At 41.0% G+C, this 14,738-nt stretch overlaps 1 protein-coding gene across 2 annotated transcripts in view; it reads left to right on the forward strand.

Moving 5' to 3' along the window:
• Positions 1 to 14,738, forward strand: part of LOC149467528 (ADAMTS-like protein 2) — a 105,265-nt gene that overhangs the window by 38,061 nt on the left and 52,466 nt on the right. For both annotated transcript variants that reach the window (XM_089671493.1, XM_089671492.1), the window contains exon 6: positions 774 to 891. In XM_089671493.1, coding sequence (XP_089527619.1) covers positions 774 to 891 — 118 coding nt within the window. The remainder of the gene's footprint in view (positions 1 to 773; positions 892 to 14,738) is intronic.

Below are 14,738 nucleotides of genomic sequence, written 5' to 3' on the forward strand. Positions count from 1 at the left end.
TGTCTCTAGTACTTGTCAAGATATCTGCCTGCACATGGCTTCACAAAGATGGTCAACATTGTGTAACTTAAATATCCATCTCAGCTCAAGGTATTGTTCAGTGTTTGTATTTTTTCTTGTAAAAGTTCAACAATTTTAATAAAGGAAATCGGTTTTGCTCTCGAAAAAGGCTCACCATCTGATCAAAGCATTTCTATAAATACATCTCTTTAAACTCAGTAAGGAAACAGAATAAGCTGTAATCTCTTTTTGCACAAGTTCTTTGGCTTTGACCATCAACTATCTGAAAGAGTCTCTGTGGCTACATACAGTATTGACTTATTGATTTCTGTGACTTTCCAAGACAGGCTTTCTTCTTAATAGAGTCGACTTGTCCTGAGTGAGTGCAGAGCAGTTTGCTATTAATAAATTTATAAGGGTCCAAAGGACATTGAGAGGTGCTTGCTTACTATAGAAAGCTTGCTTTTGTACAAATTGCTCTCTGTAATTTTAGTTTATCTCTGTATGTTTCCTTATATTGTGCCATTCCAGCAATTTTTTTTAGCATGGATAGAATGGAGAGGGTAGAACCTCTGCTAGTTTTTTGGGGATGGAGACAGCAATGAAATCCCTACACAGCTTCTTTAACTTCTCTGTGTTCTCCAACACATTAAACACTTTTGGTTAGTTTCTACTTTGCTATCTGTGATTGATTTAAATGTATTGTTATTGTGTTGATACTTATTTACTAACTCAGTTAATGTCTCAGTTTCCATGTACTTCTTTATCTACAGCCAGTAGGATGTGATGGGAAGCTATATTCAGCCAGATCATTGGATCGGTGTGGCGTTTGCGGTGGGGATGGAAGTACATGTTACAGGGTCTCAGGAAGCTTCAGAAAATGTGTACTGGGTAAGTTGCCTAACAATAGAAGCCATTCTATTGCTTATTACATAGCCAAAGATGTGCGGTATTGAACGTAGGGATGATTCAATTGGCACATACCTTGGATGTAAGCTGTGATTGCTAACTTCTTTCTGAAAGTATAGTTCAGATATAAAACTATGCATATGACTTGACTCATGGGCTAGCTGCTGGAGGAGTGGGGAAATGTTACTGAGATAAACAATCCAGTTGTAGTAGCATTTAGGGATTGTGCAGGACCTTAGACATATATTTTGAAAGTCTATTGGCTGTGTAGCTATTTACAGGTGAAACTCGAAAAATTAGAATATCGTGCAAAAGTTAATTTATTTCAGTAATACAACTTAAAAGGTGAAACTAATATTTGAGATAGACTCATTACATGCAAAGCAAGATATTTCAAGTTGTGATTTGTCATAATTGTGATAAATATGGCTTACAGCTCATGAAAACCCCAAATCCACAAAAAATCCACAGAAAATTAGAATATTACATGCAATCAATAAAACAAGGATTGTACATAGAACAATATCGGACCTCTGAAAAGCATGCATATGTCCTCAGTACTTGGTTTGGGCCCGTTTTGCAGCAATTACTGCCTCAATGCGGTGTGGCATGGAAACTATCAGCCTGTGGCACTGCTCAGGTATTATGGAAGACCAGGATGCTTCAATAGCGGCCTTCAGCTCTTCTGAATTGTTCGGTCTCATGTCTCTCATCTTTCTCTTGGCAATGTCCCATAGATTCTCTATGGGGTTCAGGTCAGGCGAGTTTGCTGGCCAATCAAGCACAGTAATCACACGGTCATTGAACCAGGTTTTTGTGCTTTTGGCAGTGTGGGCAGGTGCCAAGTCCTGCTGGAAAATGAAGTCAGCATCCCCATAAAGCTCATTTGCGGAAGGAAGCATGAAGTGCTCCAAAATCTCCTGGTAGACGGCTGCGTTGACCCTGGACTTAATGAAGCACAGTGGACCAACACCAGCAGATGACATGGCTCCCCAAATCAACACAGACTGTGGAAACTTCACACTGGACTTTAAGCATCTTGCAGTGTGTGCCTCTCCATTCTTCCTCCATACTCTAGGTCCTTGGTTTCCAAATGAGATGCAAAAGTTGCTCTCATCAGAAAAGAGGACTTTGGACCACTGAGCAACAGACCAGGTCTGTTTTTCTTAAGCCCAGGTAAGATGCTTCTGACGTTGTTTGTTGTTCAGGAGCGGCTTGACAAGAAGAATACGACATTTTAATCCCATGTCCAGGATCCATCTGTGTGTGGTGGCTCTTGATGCACTGACTCCAGCCTCAGTTCATTCCTTGTGAAAGTCCCCAACACTTTTGAATGGCCTTTTCCTGACAATCCTCTCCAGGCTGGGTCATCCCTGCTGCTTGTGCACCTTTTTCTTCCATGCTTTTCCCTTCCACATAACTTTCTATTAATGTGCTTTGATACAGCACTTTGGAAACATCCAACTTCTTTTGTAATTACCTTTTGAGGCTTTCCGTCCTTATGGAGGGTGTCAATGATGGTTTTCTGCACAACTGTCAGGTCAGCAGTCTTTCCCATGATTGTGATTCCTACTGAACCAGACTGAGAGACCATTTAAAGGCTCAGGAACCCTTTGCAGGTGTTATGGTTTAATTAGCTGATTAGAGTGGGACACTTTGAGCCTAGAATATTGCACCTTTTCACAATATTCTAATTTTCTGAGATTGTGGGTTTGGGGTTTTCATGAGCTGTAAGCCATAATCATCACAATTCTGACAAATCACGGCTTGAACTATCTTGCTTTGCATGTAATGAGTCTATCTCATATATTAGTTTCACCTTTTAAGTTGCATTACTGAAATAAATGGACTTTTGCACAATATTCTAATTTTTAGAGTTTCACCTGTAGTGCATTAAAACAAATATATCAATTTATTATAAAATTCTAAATTGTACTCACAAATTCAGAAGCATGTCACCTGTCAGTCTGCACCAACAAGATATCAGGCAGCCCTCCATGGCCCATAGCAGGGCTTCTTCAGTAAGCCAGGAATTGAAAATTGAAATGTTGTTCATCACTGTGTGCTAAATGGTGGTGGACACACTGATTGGTAGAGGGTGACTGTGACACCCATATAGGTCCAAGCAACACTTTTGGGTTGTGGGATCATTATAGCTTAGTTCTCAAAATGAATATTCTATGATTCAATTTTATTTAATACTCTAAGTTTGTATTCTGAGATATATATTCATATAAAGATATCTCTCTTTTTTTTAATAAACAAAAACTCAAAGAAAGAGGAGTGGGGAGAGAGCCAGGAGTTTGTTTTTGTATATATGTCTGTCTGGATTTACTTGTCATTGTGAGTGGTTTTAATTATATTGTTTAATAAATGTTTATATTACAGAAAGCACTATGATGGTTTTTGTTTTTTTGCCCTATGATCTGTCCATACTGGGATGAAGAGGGATGAATTTCCCAAAAGGGGGACCATTGGAATTGCGTATAATATGTGTGTTTTGCACCTTAAGCTCTCAGGTCCCAGACCAGTAGGGTGATTTTGGATGCACAGTTTCAGATGGAGTCAAGTGTGGTTTAGCATTGAGTGATGAATTGCAATAAATTATAACAGAAAGCACTATGATATTATTATTGTTTATCTCAGAGATACTTTTGGAAACATAGAAAAGGATTGATCCAAGAGGTTGTGAGAATCATCTTGAAATGTTCTTTAGTTTGAAGGTTACTCTTCAACCCCATAAAAAGGATGATTTTGCACCTCATTAACACTGAGTCCTAAAAGCAAGGTGAAAGCACATCTGATACTTGGAGAGAGCGTTGTATGCAATGTAGAGTTTTATCTGAACATTTTGGTGGAGCTCAGCATGGATGATTTTGCTGAACAATTGGATTTATAGTGATATTGGAGACACTTTCACAAGGGAGCAGACTGGAGTATTCATTTAATTTGTTGCAGACTGGAGTATTCATTTAATTTGTTGTATGGTAGAGTTTTTGGATACTAATAATAACTGATAAGTAGATATATGAATCCACTAGGATAATACTTAGTACACATTTATAATTATATTTATATTGATGGTTTTTAGACCAGTTGTAGAGCCATTGCAATCTGTGCTAATATTCCCCTGTGTATATGTCAATAGTCACTGCTAATTAAGTTCATTGGCTAGCCCACAGTAAGGCTTGAAAAAGGAAGAGATTCCCCAAAATGAGTTGTCATAATGATCCCATAACCTAGAAGTGTTGCTTGGAGTTATGTGGGCACCGCAGTCATCCTCCACCTCTTGGTGGTTCCATTGCTATTCAGCATAATTCCTGTTGTGGGCCACGAACGGCTGCTTCATGTCACCTTGTTGCTGCAGGCTCTGACAGGTGATATACTTTTGAAGCATATGTGAGTTCAATTTTATTGTATAATAAATGGATGTCTGTTTTAATGCACTAGCTCACTATGCCTTTTTCTTCTTTTTTGTATCTTTGGAAATGATTACTGTCTGTTTTACTGTTCTTCTTTTTTCGCACTTTCTGAGTTACAGACCAAACACATGTGTACAGATTAGTTTTGACATCCCTTAATGTATATTATTTCCGGGTCAATGACTCGGAACACAGTATTGAAGCCAATGTATCAGTATGAAGTCCAGGCAACTCACATTTTTAAAAGGAGATCAGAAATGACAAGCACACATATCTGTCATGGTCGGTTTCATTTATATATATCTATCTCAAAGGCAAGTGAACAAAGTACCACACAACAAAAGTCTTTCCCTTTCATGACAGAAATATCAAATACATAACATTATCAGTTCTATACTTGGGAATTCTTTACATATCCCAGCATCTTGACATATCCCCCAGTCTGCCTATTTATAATGACCCTGTCACGTTGGCAAGTATCAATGCCTTCACTTAGTAAAATTCTTTTCTTTATTATTCATCATGTATAAATAGAGAGAATATTTTATCTAATGACCTCTCCCTGATCCCCAGACTTTTCTGAATATAGGATAGGTGGACACATTCTTTTCCACATTCTTCCTTTGTGGACATTTCTAGTTTAGATATTTATAAGATGTTTTTCATACACTATGTCTTTAACATCCTCCCCACAGATTTGCAGCAGTGTTCAAGCACGGGTTGCTGGGTTGCCATTTGTATTTTTATGGACAGCCTGTAAAGAATTGACAACTATCTGTATTTTCATGAACAGCCTGTAAAAATGAAATAACATTCTTCTACTGAATATCTGTTCCTTTTCCCGCTTCCTTAGTCTGCCTCTTCTGATCCCATCCATCTTTATTTCTGTTGGTTCATCTACCTAACTCTTGGACCATGCTGTTGAAATCACAGGAAAAAGCCAGCACTCCAATATATCAGCACAAATGGATATCCTTTATTACAAAATGGTGGGTTCAGCTCATAAAAACTCTTAACGCATTTCAACTGTCAGCTGCAATAAAGGATATCCATTTGTGCTAACATATCGGAATGCCGGCTTTTTCCTGTGGATTACATAGCATTGAAGGCTATCAGAAGCTGTTTTCTGAGCACCTAGTACCTGGATCTGTGGATATTAGAGAGGTTGCAGCGGTGATTGACCTGTTCTTGGACCATGCTGTACCTGCAAGTTTGGCTGCACAGCAATCGTGAAAGACTCTTGTCATAACACTACTACCCAGACAGTGAGATCTCAGATCAGTTACCGTATTTTTCACTCCATAAGACACACTCCCCCCCCAGGGGCGGACTAACCATTTGGAAACTCGGGCACTGCCCGAGGGCCCGGGGTCAGTAGGGGGCCCCATGAGATGTCCCTGGTACTTTTTCATAGGCTTTTCTGAGTTTGGGCAAGGACACAGGGACCCTATGATCCCCTATTGCCCAGGGGCCCCATGAGTTGTCAGTTCAGACCAGCTCCCCCCCCCCCAAAATGGGGGGAGATATCTGTGCATCTTATGGAGCGAATATGGAGTGGACGGCCCGGTATTCCCCCCCAAGTTGCTGCGTTAGAATACCAGGCCGGCTGCTCGGCTGTACAGAAGAACCTGCTCCTCGGTCCTACCTATTCTCCGTTACTGCGCTTTGTGAATGGCCACGTAGTCTTCTGGGACCTGTCACATGTCCCACAACACTACGGGGAGGGAGCGTGGGAGGACAACCCTGCGAAAGTGGGAGTGGGTACCTGTCAAATTCGGGTACCAGCCCCCCCCCATAGGTCTGCAGTCTCTGGTCATCTCCTGTACTATGTCCGTAGTCTCTGGTCATCTCCTGTACTATGTCCGCAGTCTCTGGTCATCTCATGTACTATGTCCGCAGTCTCTGGTCATCTCATGTACTATGTTCGTAGTCTCTGGTCATCTCCTGTACTATTTCCACAGTCTCTGGTCATCTCCTGTACTATGTCCACAGTCTCTGGTCATCTCCTGTAGTATGTCCGCAATCTCTGGTCATCTCCTGTAGTATGTCCGCAATCTCTGGTCATCTCCTGTAGTATGTCCGCAATCTCTGGTCATCTCCTGTACTATGTCCGCAGTCTCTGGTCATCTCCTGTAATATTTCTGCAGTCTCTGGTCATCTCCTGTAATATTTCTGCAGTCTCTGGTTATCTCCTGTACTATGTCTGCAGTCTCTGGTCATCTCCTCTGCTATGTCAGCAGTCTCTGGTCATCTTCTATACTATGTCCGCAGTCTCTGGTCATCTCCTGTACTATGTCCACAGTCTCTGGTCATCTTCTGTAGTATGTCAGCAGTCTCTGGTCATCTCCTGTAATATTTCTGCAGTCTCTGGTCATCTCCTGTAATATTTCTGCAGTCCCTGGTTATCTCCTGTACTATGTCTGCAGTCTCTGGTCATCTCCTGTACTATGTCTGCAGTCTCTGGTCATCTCCTGTACTCTGTCCGCAGTCTTTGGTCATCTCCTCTGCTATGTCAGCAGTCTCTGGTCATCTTCTATACTATGTCCGCAGTCTCTGGTCATCTCCTGTACTATGTCCACATTCTCTGGTCATCTTCTGTAGTATGTCAGCAGTCTCTGGTCATCTCCTGTACTATGTCTGCAGTCTCTGGTCATCCCCTGTACTGTGTCTGCAGTCTCTGGTCATCTCCTGTACTATGTCTGCAGTCTATGGTCATTTCCTGTAGTATGTCAGCAGTCTCTGGTCATCTCCTGTACTGTGTCCACAGTCTCTGGTCATCTCCTGTAGTATGTCTGCAGTCTCTAGTCATCTCCTGTACTGTGTCTGCAGTCTCTGATCATCTTCTGTACTGTGTCTGCAGTCTCTGGTCATCTCCTGTAGTAGGTCTGCAGTCTCTGGTCATCTCCTGTACTACAGTCATGTCCATAAATATTGGGACATCGACACAATTCTAACATTTTTGGCTCTATACACCACCACAATGGATTTTAAATTAAATGAACAAGATGTGCTCTAACTGCAGACTGTCGGCTTTAATTTGAGGGTATTTACAGCCAAATCAGGTGAACGGTGTAGGAATTACAATAGTTTGCATATGTGCCTCCCACTTGTTAAGGGACCAAAAGTAATGGGACAATTGGCTTCTCAGCTGTTCCATGGCCAGTTGTGTGTTATTCCCTCATTATCCCAATTACAATGAGCAGATATAAGGTCCAGAGTTCATTTCAAGTGTGCTATTTGCATTTGGAATCTGTTGCTGTCAACTCTCAAGATGAGATACAAAGAGCTGTCACTATCAATGAAGCAAGCCATCATTAGGCTGAAAAAACAAAATAAACCCATCAGAGAGATAGCAAAAACATTAGGCGTGGCCAAAACAACTGTTTGGAACATTCTTAAAAAGAAGGAACGCACCGGTGAGCTCAGCAACACCAAAAGACCCGGAAGATCACGGAAAACAACTGTGGTGGATGACCGAAGAATTCTTTCCCTGGTGAAGAAAACACCCTTCACAACAGTTGGCCAGATCAAGTACACTCTCCAGGAGGTAGGTGTATGTGTGTCAAAGTCAACAATCAACAGAAGACTTCACCAGAGTGAATACAGAGGGTTCACGACAAGATGTAAACCATTGGTGAGCCACAAAAACAGAAAGGCCAGGTTAGAGTTTGCCAAACGACATCTAAAAAAGCCTTCACAGTTCTGGAACAACATCCTATGGACAGATGAGACCAAGATCAACTTGTACCAGAGTGATGGGAAGAGAAGAGTATGGAGAAGGAAAGGAACTGCTCATGATCCTAAGCATACCACCTCATCAGTGAAGCATGGTGGTGGTAGTGTCATGGCGTGGGCATGTATGGCTGCTAATGGAACTGGTTCTCTTGTATTTATTGATGATGTGACTGCTGACAAATGCAGCAGGATGAATTCTGAAGTGTTTCAGGGAATATTATCTGCTCATATTCAGCCAAATGCTTCAGAACTCATTGGACGCCGCTTCACAGTGCAGATGGACAATGACCCAAAGCATTCTGCAAAAGCAACCAAAGAGTTTTTTAAGGGAAAGAAGTGGAATGTTATGCAATGGCCAAGTCAATCACCTGACCTGAATCTGATTGAGCATGCATTTCACTTACTGAAGATAAAACTGAAGGGAAAATGCCCCAAGAACAAGCAGGAACTGAAGACAGTTGCAGTAGAGGCCTGGCAGAGCATCACCTGGGATGAAACCCAGCGTCTGGTGATGTCTATGCGTTCCAGACTTCAGGCTGTAATTGACTGCAAAGGATTTGCAACCAAGTATTAAAAAGTGAAAGTTTGATTTATGATTATTATTCTGTCCCATTACTTTTGGTCCCTTAACAAGTGGGAGGCACATATGCAAACTGTTGTAATTCCTACACCGTTCCCCTGATTTGGATGTAAATACCCTCAAATTAAAGCTGACAGTCTGCAGTTAAAGCACATCTTGTTTGTTTCATTTCACATCCATTGTGGTGGTGTATAGAGCCAAAAATGTTAGAATTGTGTCGATGTCCCAATATTTATTGACCTGACTGTATGTCTGCAGTCCATTGGGTCAAAATTTTTTTTTCTTGTTTTCCCTCCTCTAAAAGCTACGGAGCAAAAAATACGGTACTTGATAAAGAACATTATAAAATAGTTGCCTTTTGAAAAGTTAGCAAACCTAAAGAGAGGAAACTTAATTTTCTTTGTTTGTTTTTACTACATATCAAGCTGTTTGTTGCTTTAATTACATGTTGATTTGGAGGAGATCAGTGATCTATTTTTGTGCTACCAGAGTCTTCTACATTGGATGATATCCTTGCTAGAATGCTGATGTAACACTTATATTTCCAATATTACTCTTGTGTCAGGATAAATAAGACCATTTTTGAAAGTTAAAATATATGCAAGTCTATAATCATTGTCAGCCCCTAGCAAATTTCCTATTAAACACCTGTAAAAATGAAAAAAAAAAAGGATTTTTCTGTTGTTTAAGTGTATCAAACCCCAAGAACAAAAATGTAATATATTGCAGCTTACTGGTCCTTAGATGTATTTTTTTTCTTTTCTTTTTACCTGGTATCCCTGCAAGTTCCACACTTCCTGCGACAATGCTCACTCACTATACTGTGTATATAGAGCAGCATTGTCACCTTAGCACAGGAAGTGATGTAGTACTACAGAACTCCTCCACCTCTCTTTATCATGATAACATAAGGGAAATAATGTAGGCTGGCCATAGATCGATCGAATCTCTGCCAGTTCAGCAGGGACTGTTGACTTGGTTACAGCCAGCTTGTCGGATTTTTAGCATACGATTACTGCCCTTGGCTATAGCCACTAGAGTAATCATTGTATTCTGCTGGCCGGGAAAGCTGCTTTCGCCACTCTGCAGGAAGAACACAATAGTGCTGCAGGAGGCATTCCCCCATCAACACTGACTGTATTGATGGGGAAATTAATCCATTTTCTTTCCTTCCACTTGTGTTGGAAGGAAAAAAAATCAATATATCTATGGCTTGCTTTGGCAAGTTGATTTTAGCACGTTGATTAGCCTTCAGAATTTTGATACTTTGTGGAATATATTCCTTCACTTACTAGCATAATTCATCCTATGCCACTGACAATCCTAAATCTCTGTTTGCAATCCCATGCTTAAAGTGTTACTAAACCCAGGACCCTGCATTCACTATATCTGGTCTCCCACAGTACACACAACATGGAAATGCTATTATTTTACAAATTTTAAACTGCTAAATAACTTTTTTGATCAGCAGTTACACCAGTCTTGTGATTTCATTTGTGTCCAGCTGAGCACTGGCTAAAGCTTGTAGGAAGAGTTTTCTTTCTGCTCTAGGAGGATGCAGAACGCCTGACCTCTGTCTGGACAGTACTGATTGGCCCTGTGCTGATCGCATGCACTCTCCCAAGAAAAAAAAATCTCTAGCAATACGCACCAAACTGAGCATGTGCAGGATGTTCCTAAACAATATGTCTTATCAGGAGATAAGATGGGGACACTGGAAGAAGGGGAGGATCAGAGAAGACAGGATTTATGCAATTATTTTAATAAATATAAACTGCTAAATACCTTTTCTCATCAGCAGTTAGAGCAGTATTGTGACATCTATCAGTGTCCAGCTGAGTACTGGTTAAAGCTTATAGGAGGAGTTTTCTTTTTCTTCTGACTGTCCTATGAGACTACAGGACCCCTGACCCTCTGCCTGTCCCTGTGCTGATCACATGCTCTCTCCCCCCCAAAAAAAACTTTAGCAGTACACACTAAACTGAGCATGTGCGGTTTGCTCCCAAGGCTTTGTTCTAGTAAGAGATGAGTCAGGGACAGTGAAAGAAGGGGAGGATAAGAGAAGACGGGATTAAACATCCATTTTACACAATGCAGAGCATTAACCCCTTAGGGTCCACAATGAGTATAACAAGAATGCTTTCCTGCATATACAGACTGATTTTACTGTTGTGGGTTTGGTAACACTTTAACAATTGCAAGGTGTTTTTCTTCAAAAATGTGTCCTTTTTTTCCCAGATGTACAGTATTTTGGTGATTATAGCCAGATTTAAAATTTTTGTTTTATCAGATTACAGCACTTTGTTAAAAATACCCCTATCTTAAAGTATGTATAGGTTTCATGTTTCAGATGCTGACTTTTGGAAGGTTTTCTTTTGATGATTTTATTCTATTCAGTTATATTTTTTTCAAGCAAGGTTGCAGAGTAGACCACAGTGCCCCTGTACTTCCATGACAGCCAACCTCCCTCCAGGCACTTTGCTATGTAATGGGGAGTTTGGCTTTGCATACATGATCAGTCGACCAGTAGTTCTATTGAAGATTTTTGTTCGTCTTCTAGATTGTGGCTTTACTTGATATTCCAATTTAATGACATTCTGGTTAGTGTGTACTGTATAGGAAGTGTTTTCTTGATAAAGATATCGAACGATATCTTGTTATAACCTTCAATTTTCTTACTCACTTGCTTAGAGAAAAACATGCTTGTTGACTGTAAGCACTACAGCTTCAGAAGTTCAATTAAAATGTTTTAAAGACCTTCATAAGCTTCCCGATTGTGTTTACTTGACCTAACGTATATAACCCAAATGATGCTCAGACTTAATACTTTCTTCTCATGCTCCTTCATACTTCCTCCTCAGGTCAGAAATGCTGCATATGATGATGATGGTCCAATGAGAGATGGGATGGGTTAGGGTCAGAGTCCCACCAGGGCATGCCAAACTGTATTCAGGGTCTCCTAGGCTGCAGAAGAAAGTAATTAAGCCCATCTCCTGCCGAAAGCCCATCTCCATCTTTTTTGTGTTTTTTTTCTAGCTTTGGGAAGACCGTAAGGAATAACATTTTTAGTCATGTTTTTATTAGTGCTATCATTCCGGTGATTTTTCCTTAGCTCAGGCATACAGGAAGGAGGGCGTGCTTAGCTTAGCAAACCCATTCTTCCATTCTGAAGACTCCTGGGATGTATGACATCATTTGCCTAGGCATTGAAACCAGGAAATAAATGAAGGAATGTAAAAAAAAAAAAATACATAAAAATAATATACACTATATTGCTGAAAGTATTGGGACACCTGCCTTTACATGCACATGAATTTTAATGCCATCCTAGTCTTAGTCCGTAGGGTTCAATATTGAGTTGGCCTTCCTTTGCAGCTATAACAGCTTCAACTCTTCTGGGAAGGCTGTCCACAAGGTTTAGGAGTGTGTCTATGGGAATGTTTGACCATTTTTCCAGAAGCGCATTTGTGAGATCAGGCACTGATGTCGGACAAGAAGACCTGGCTCGCAGTCTTCGCTCTAATTCATCCCAGAGGTGTTCTATCGGATTGAGGTCAGGACTCTGTGCAGGACAGTCAAGTTCCTCCACCCCAAACTCGCTCATCCATGTCTTTATGGACCTTGCTTTGTGCACTGGTGTGCAGTTATGTTGTAACAGGAAGGGGCCATCCCCAAACTATTCCCACAAAGTTGAAAGCATGAAATTGCCCAAAATGTCTTGGTATGCTGATGCCTTAAGAGTCTCTTTTACTGGAACTAAGGGGCCAAGCCCAACCCCTGAAAAACAACCCCACACCATAATCCTGCCTCCATCAAACTAAACCTTTCCATGCAGTCTGGGAACTGCCAAACCCAGAAACCTCCATCGGATTGCCAGACAGAGAAGCATGATTCGTCACTCCAGAGAACACGTTTCCACTGCTCTAATGTCCAGTGGCAGTGTGCTGCACTCCACTGCATCAGACACTTTGCATTGCACTTGGTGATGTAAGGCTTGGATACAGCTGCTTGGCCATGGAAACCCATTCCATGATGCTCTCTACGCGCTGATGTTGTGCTAATCTGAAGGCCACACAAAGTTTGGAGTTCTTTAGCTGTTGACTCTGCCGACAGTTGATGACTTCTGTGCACTGTGCACTTCAGCATGCACTGACCACGCTCTGTCATTTTATGTGGCCTACCACTTTGTGGCTGAGTTGCTTCCACTTTCTTATAATACCACTAGCAGTTGACCGTGGAATATTTATAGCAAGGAAATTTCACAGATGGACTTATTGCACAGGTGACAACCTATCACGGTACCACGCTTGAATTGACTGAGCTCCTGAGAGCGACCCATTCTTTCACAAATGTTTGTAGAAGCAGTCTGCATGCCTAGGTGCTTGATTTTATACACGTGTGGCCATGAAGATTATTGGAACACCTGAATCCTATGATTTGGAGGGGTGTCCCAATACTTTTGGCAACATTTCCTATCTTTCCTATCTATTTGCTAATGCTAGCAGCATAAAGATTACAAATAATCAATGTTGATTGAGAGACTGAAGTTCTGCTTTAAGTAGGCAATGGATGAGTCATTTTTTTTTGTTCAAACTGAAAAAAATGACTCAATTTCCCCACTCACACTCTCAATGAGGATGGAGGAATCCTCCCCGCTGAGCTTTTGTTATCTGACAGCAGGGAGACTTCCCTGCTGTAAGAATACACTGGTCAGCTTTGCCTGCTATGGCCAGTGACACTGATTGAGCGAGGAAAATCCTGTTGGCTGGTTGTACTGAAGTCTATCAATAGATTGACTTCTGTACAAATAGCTGGCCCAAACTAGACCAGTCCATGCATGACCGGCCATATTTTGATCCATGTATGGCTGGCTTTAGAGAGGGTGAATCTCCCCGACAGGGACACAGACAGCAATAAAAATGTGACAGAGGTTCTAACTCCTCACAACTTTACTCAAAACTCAAAAAAAGTTTTGGCTTTAGACACACTTCAAGGTCTACTGCACGCTTGCACTTAACATTTTCATTTGAAGCCTCTGAAGTTTTGTTTTCAGATCCGTGTGTTGTAAAATATAGGGTATTTCCTTATCCTTTTGGTTATTGGCAACACATGGCTGAATGGATGGAGTAGTTTAACATGAAAATGCTTCTTAAAGGCAATCCCAGACATCATGTAAAAGTCTGATGGTTTTAACAAGCTTTTCGACCTCTCATGCAGGATTTGTACAGAAGCTTATTGCTCAAGCTCTTTAATTCATTTTGCTTAGTCACTCGACTCCAATGAATACCCCGTACTGATTATTGTCTAAATGATGCATGAAATCCCAAGTGTGGTCAAGGATCATAAAAACATTGCAGACACTATATTATGAATCTCTTTGTTCCTTTATGGAGGATCAGAGTCTCAGAAGATCATTCGACATGCACATCAATGTTCAGAGCATGCAGTGTGACTTCACCCATGGCAGGAAAGGCTTACAATCTCCAGTTTTATGACTTCCAGTTATGTGCTCATAGTCTGCTTGGGATGTCTTCTGCAACCTGTTTTTCTCTGTTGGTGGCTATGAAAGTTTAGTGAAAAGTAAAGCAATAATTTTATATTTTCACTCTTTGTTAGGTTTTAACCAAGAATAAAATCATGAACTGTGACATTGCTACACTTTTGAGTGTGGATGGCGTTGGCCAATGGTATAAAGTAGACTGTGTCTGTGGATTGAATCCTAAATTGTCGAGGCAGATTGTCATCCCATATGGTCCTGTTTTGGTCATAGGCTGCTCAAATTCATGGAGGTGCCAATCTGGGTGATGGTCATTTAATAAACTTTCTCCAGAGTGGGTGAGAGGTGCCCTAAACAGTGAGCCATACTTGGTGGTTATGATCCAATATTTTATTGATAAAGTGAGTGGAAAAATTCAGCAATTGCATTTCAGGGGTTACAAAATTACCCTTCTTCAGGTCTCAAGTTTACATGTATGAGTTTCTGTGGAAGCTGTAACAGTGTCTGTCAGAGTTTCTTTGCAATTGGTAATTGTGAGCTTTGAGTAGCAGAATTCTGATATATGCCAAACACTGGAATGCTGCTACCTAAACCA

Source organism: Staurois parvus, unplaced genomic scaffold, assembly GCF_062004578.1.
Source record: "Staurois parvus isolate SC_StPar_1 unplaced genomic scaffold, SC_StPar_1.0 ptg000106l, whole genome shotgun sequence".
NCBI classification, from domain to species: Eukaryota; Metazoa; Chordata; class Amphibia; order Anura; family Ranidae; genus Staurois; species Staurois parvus.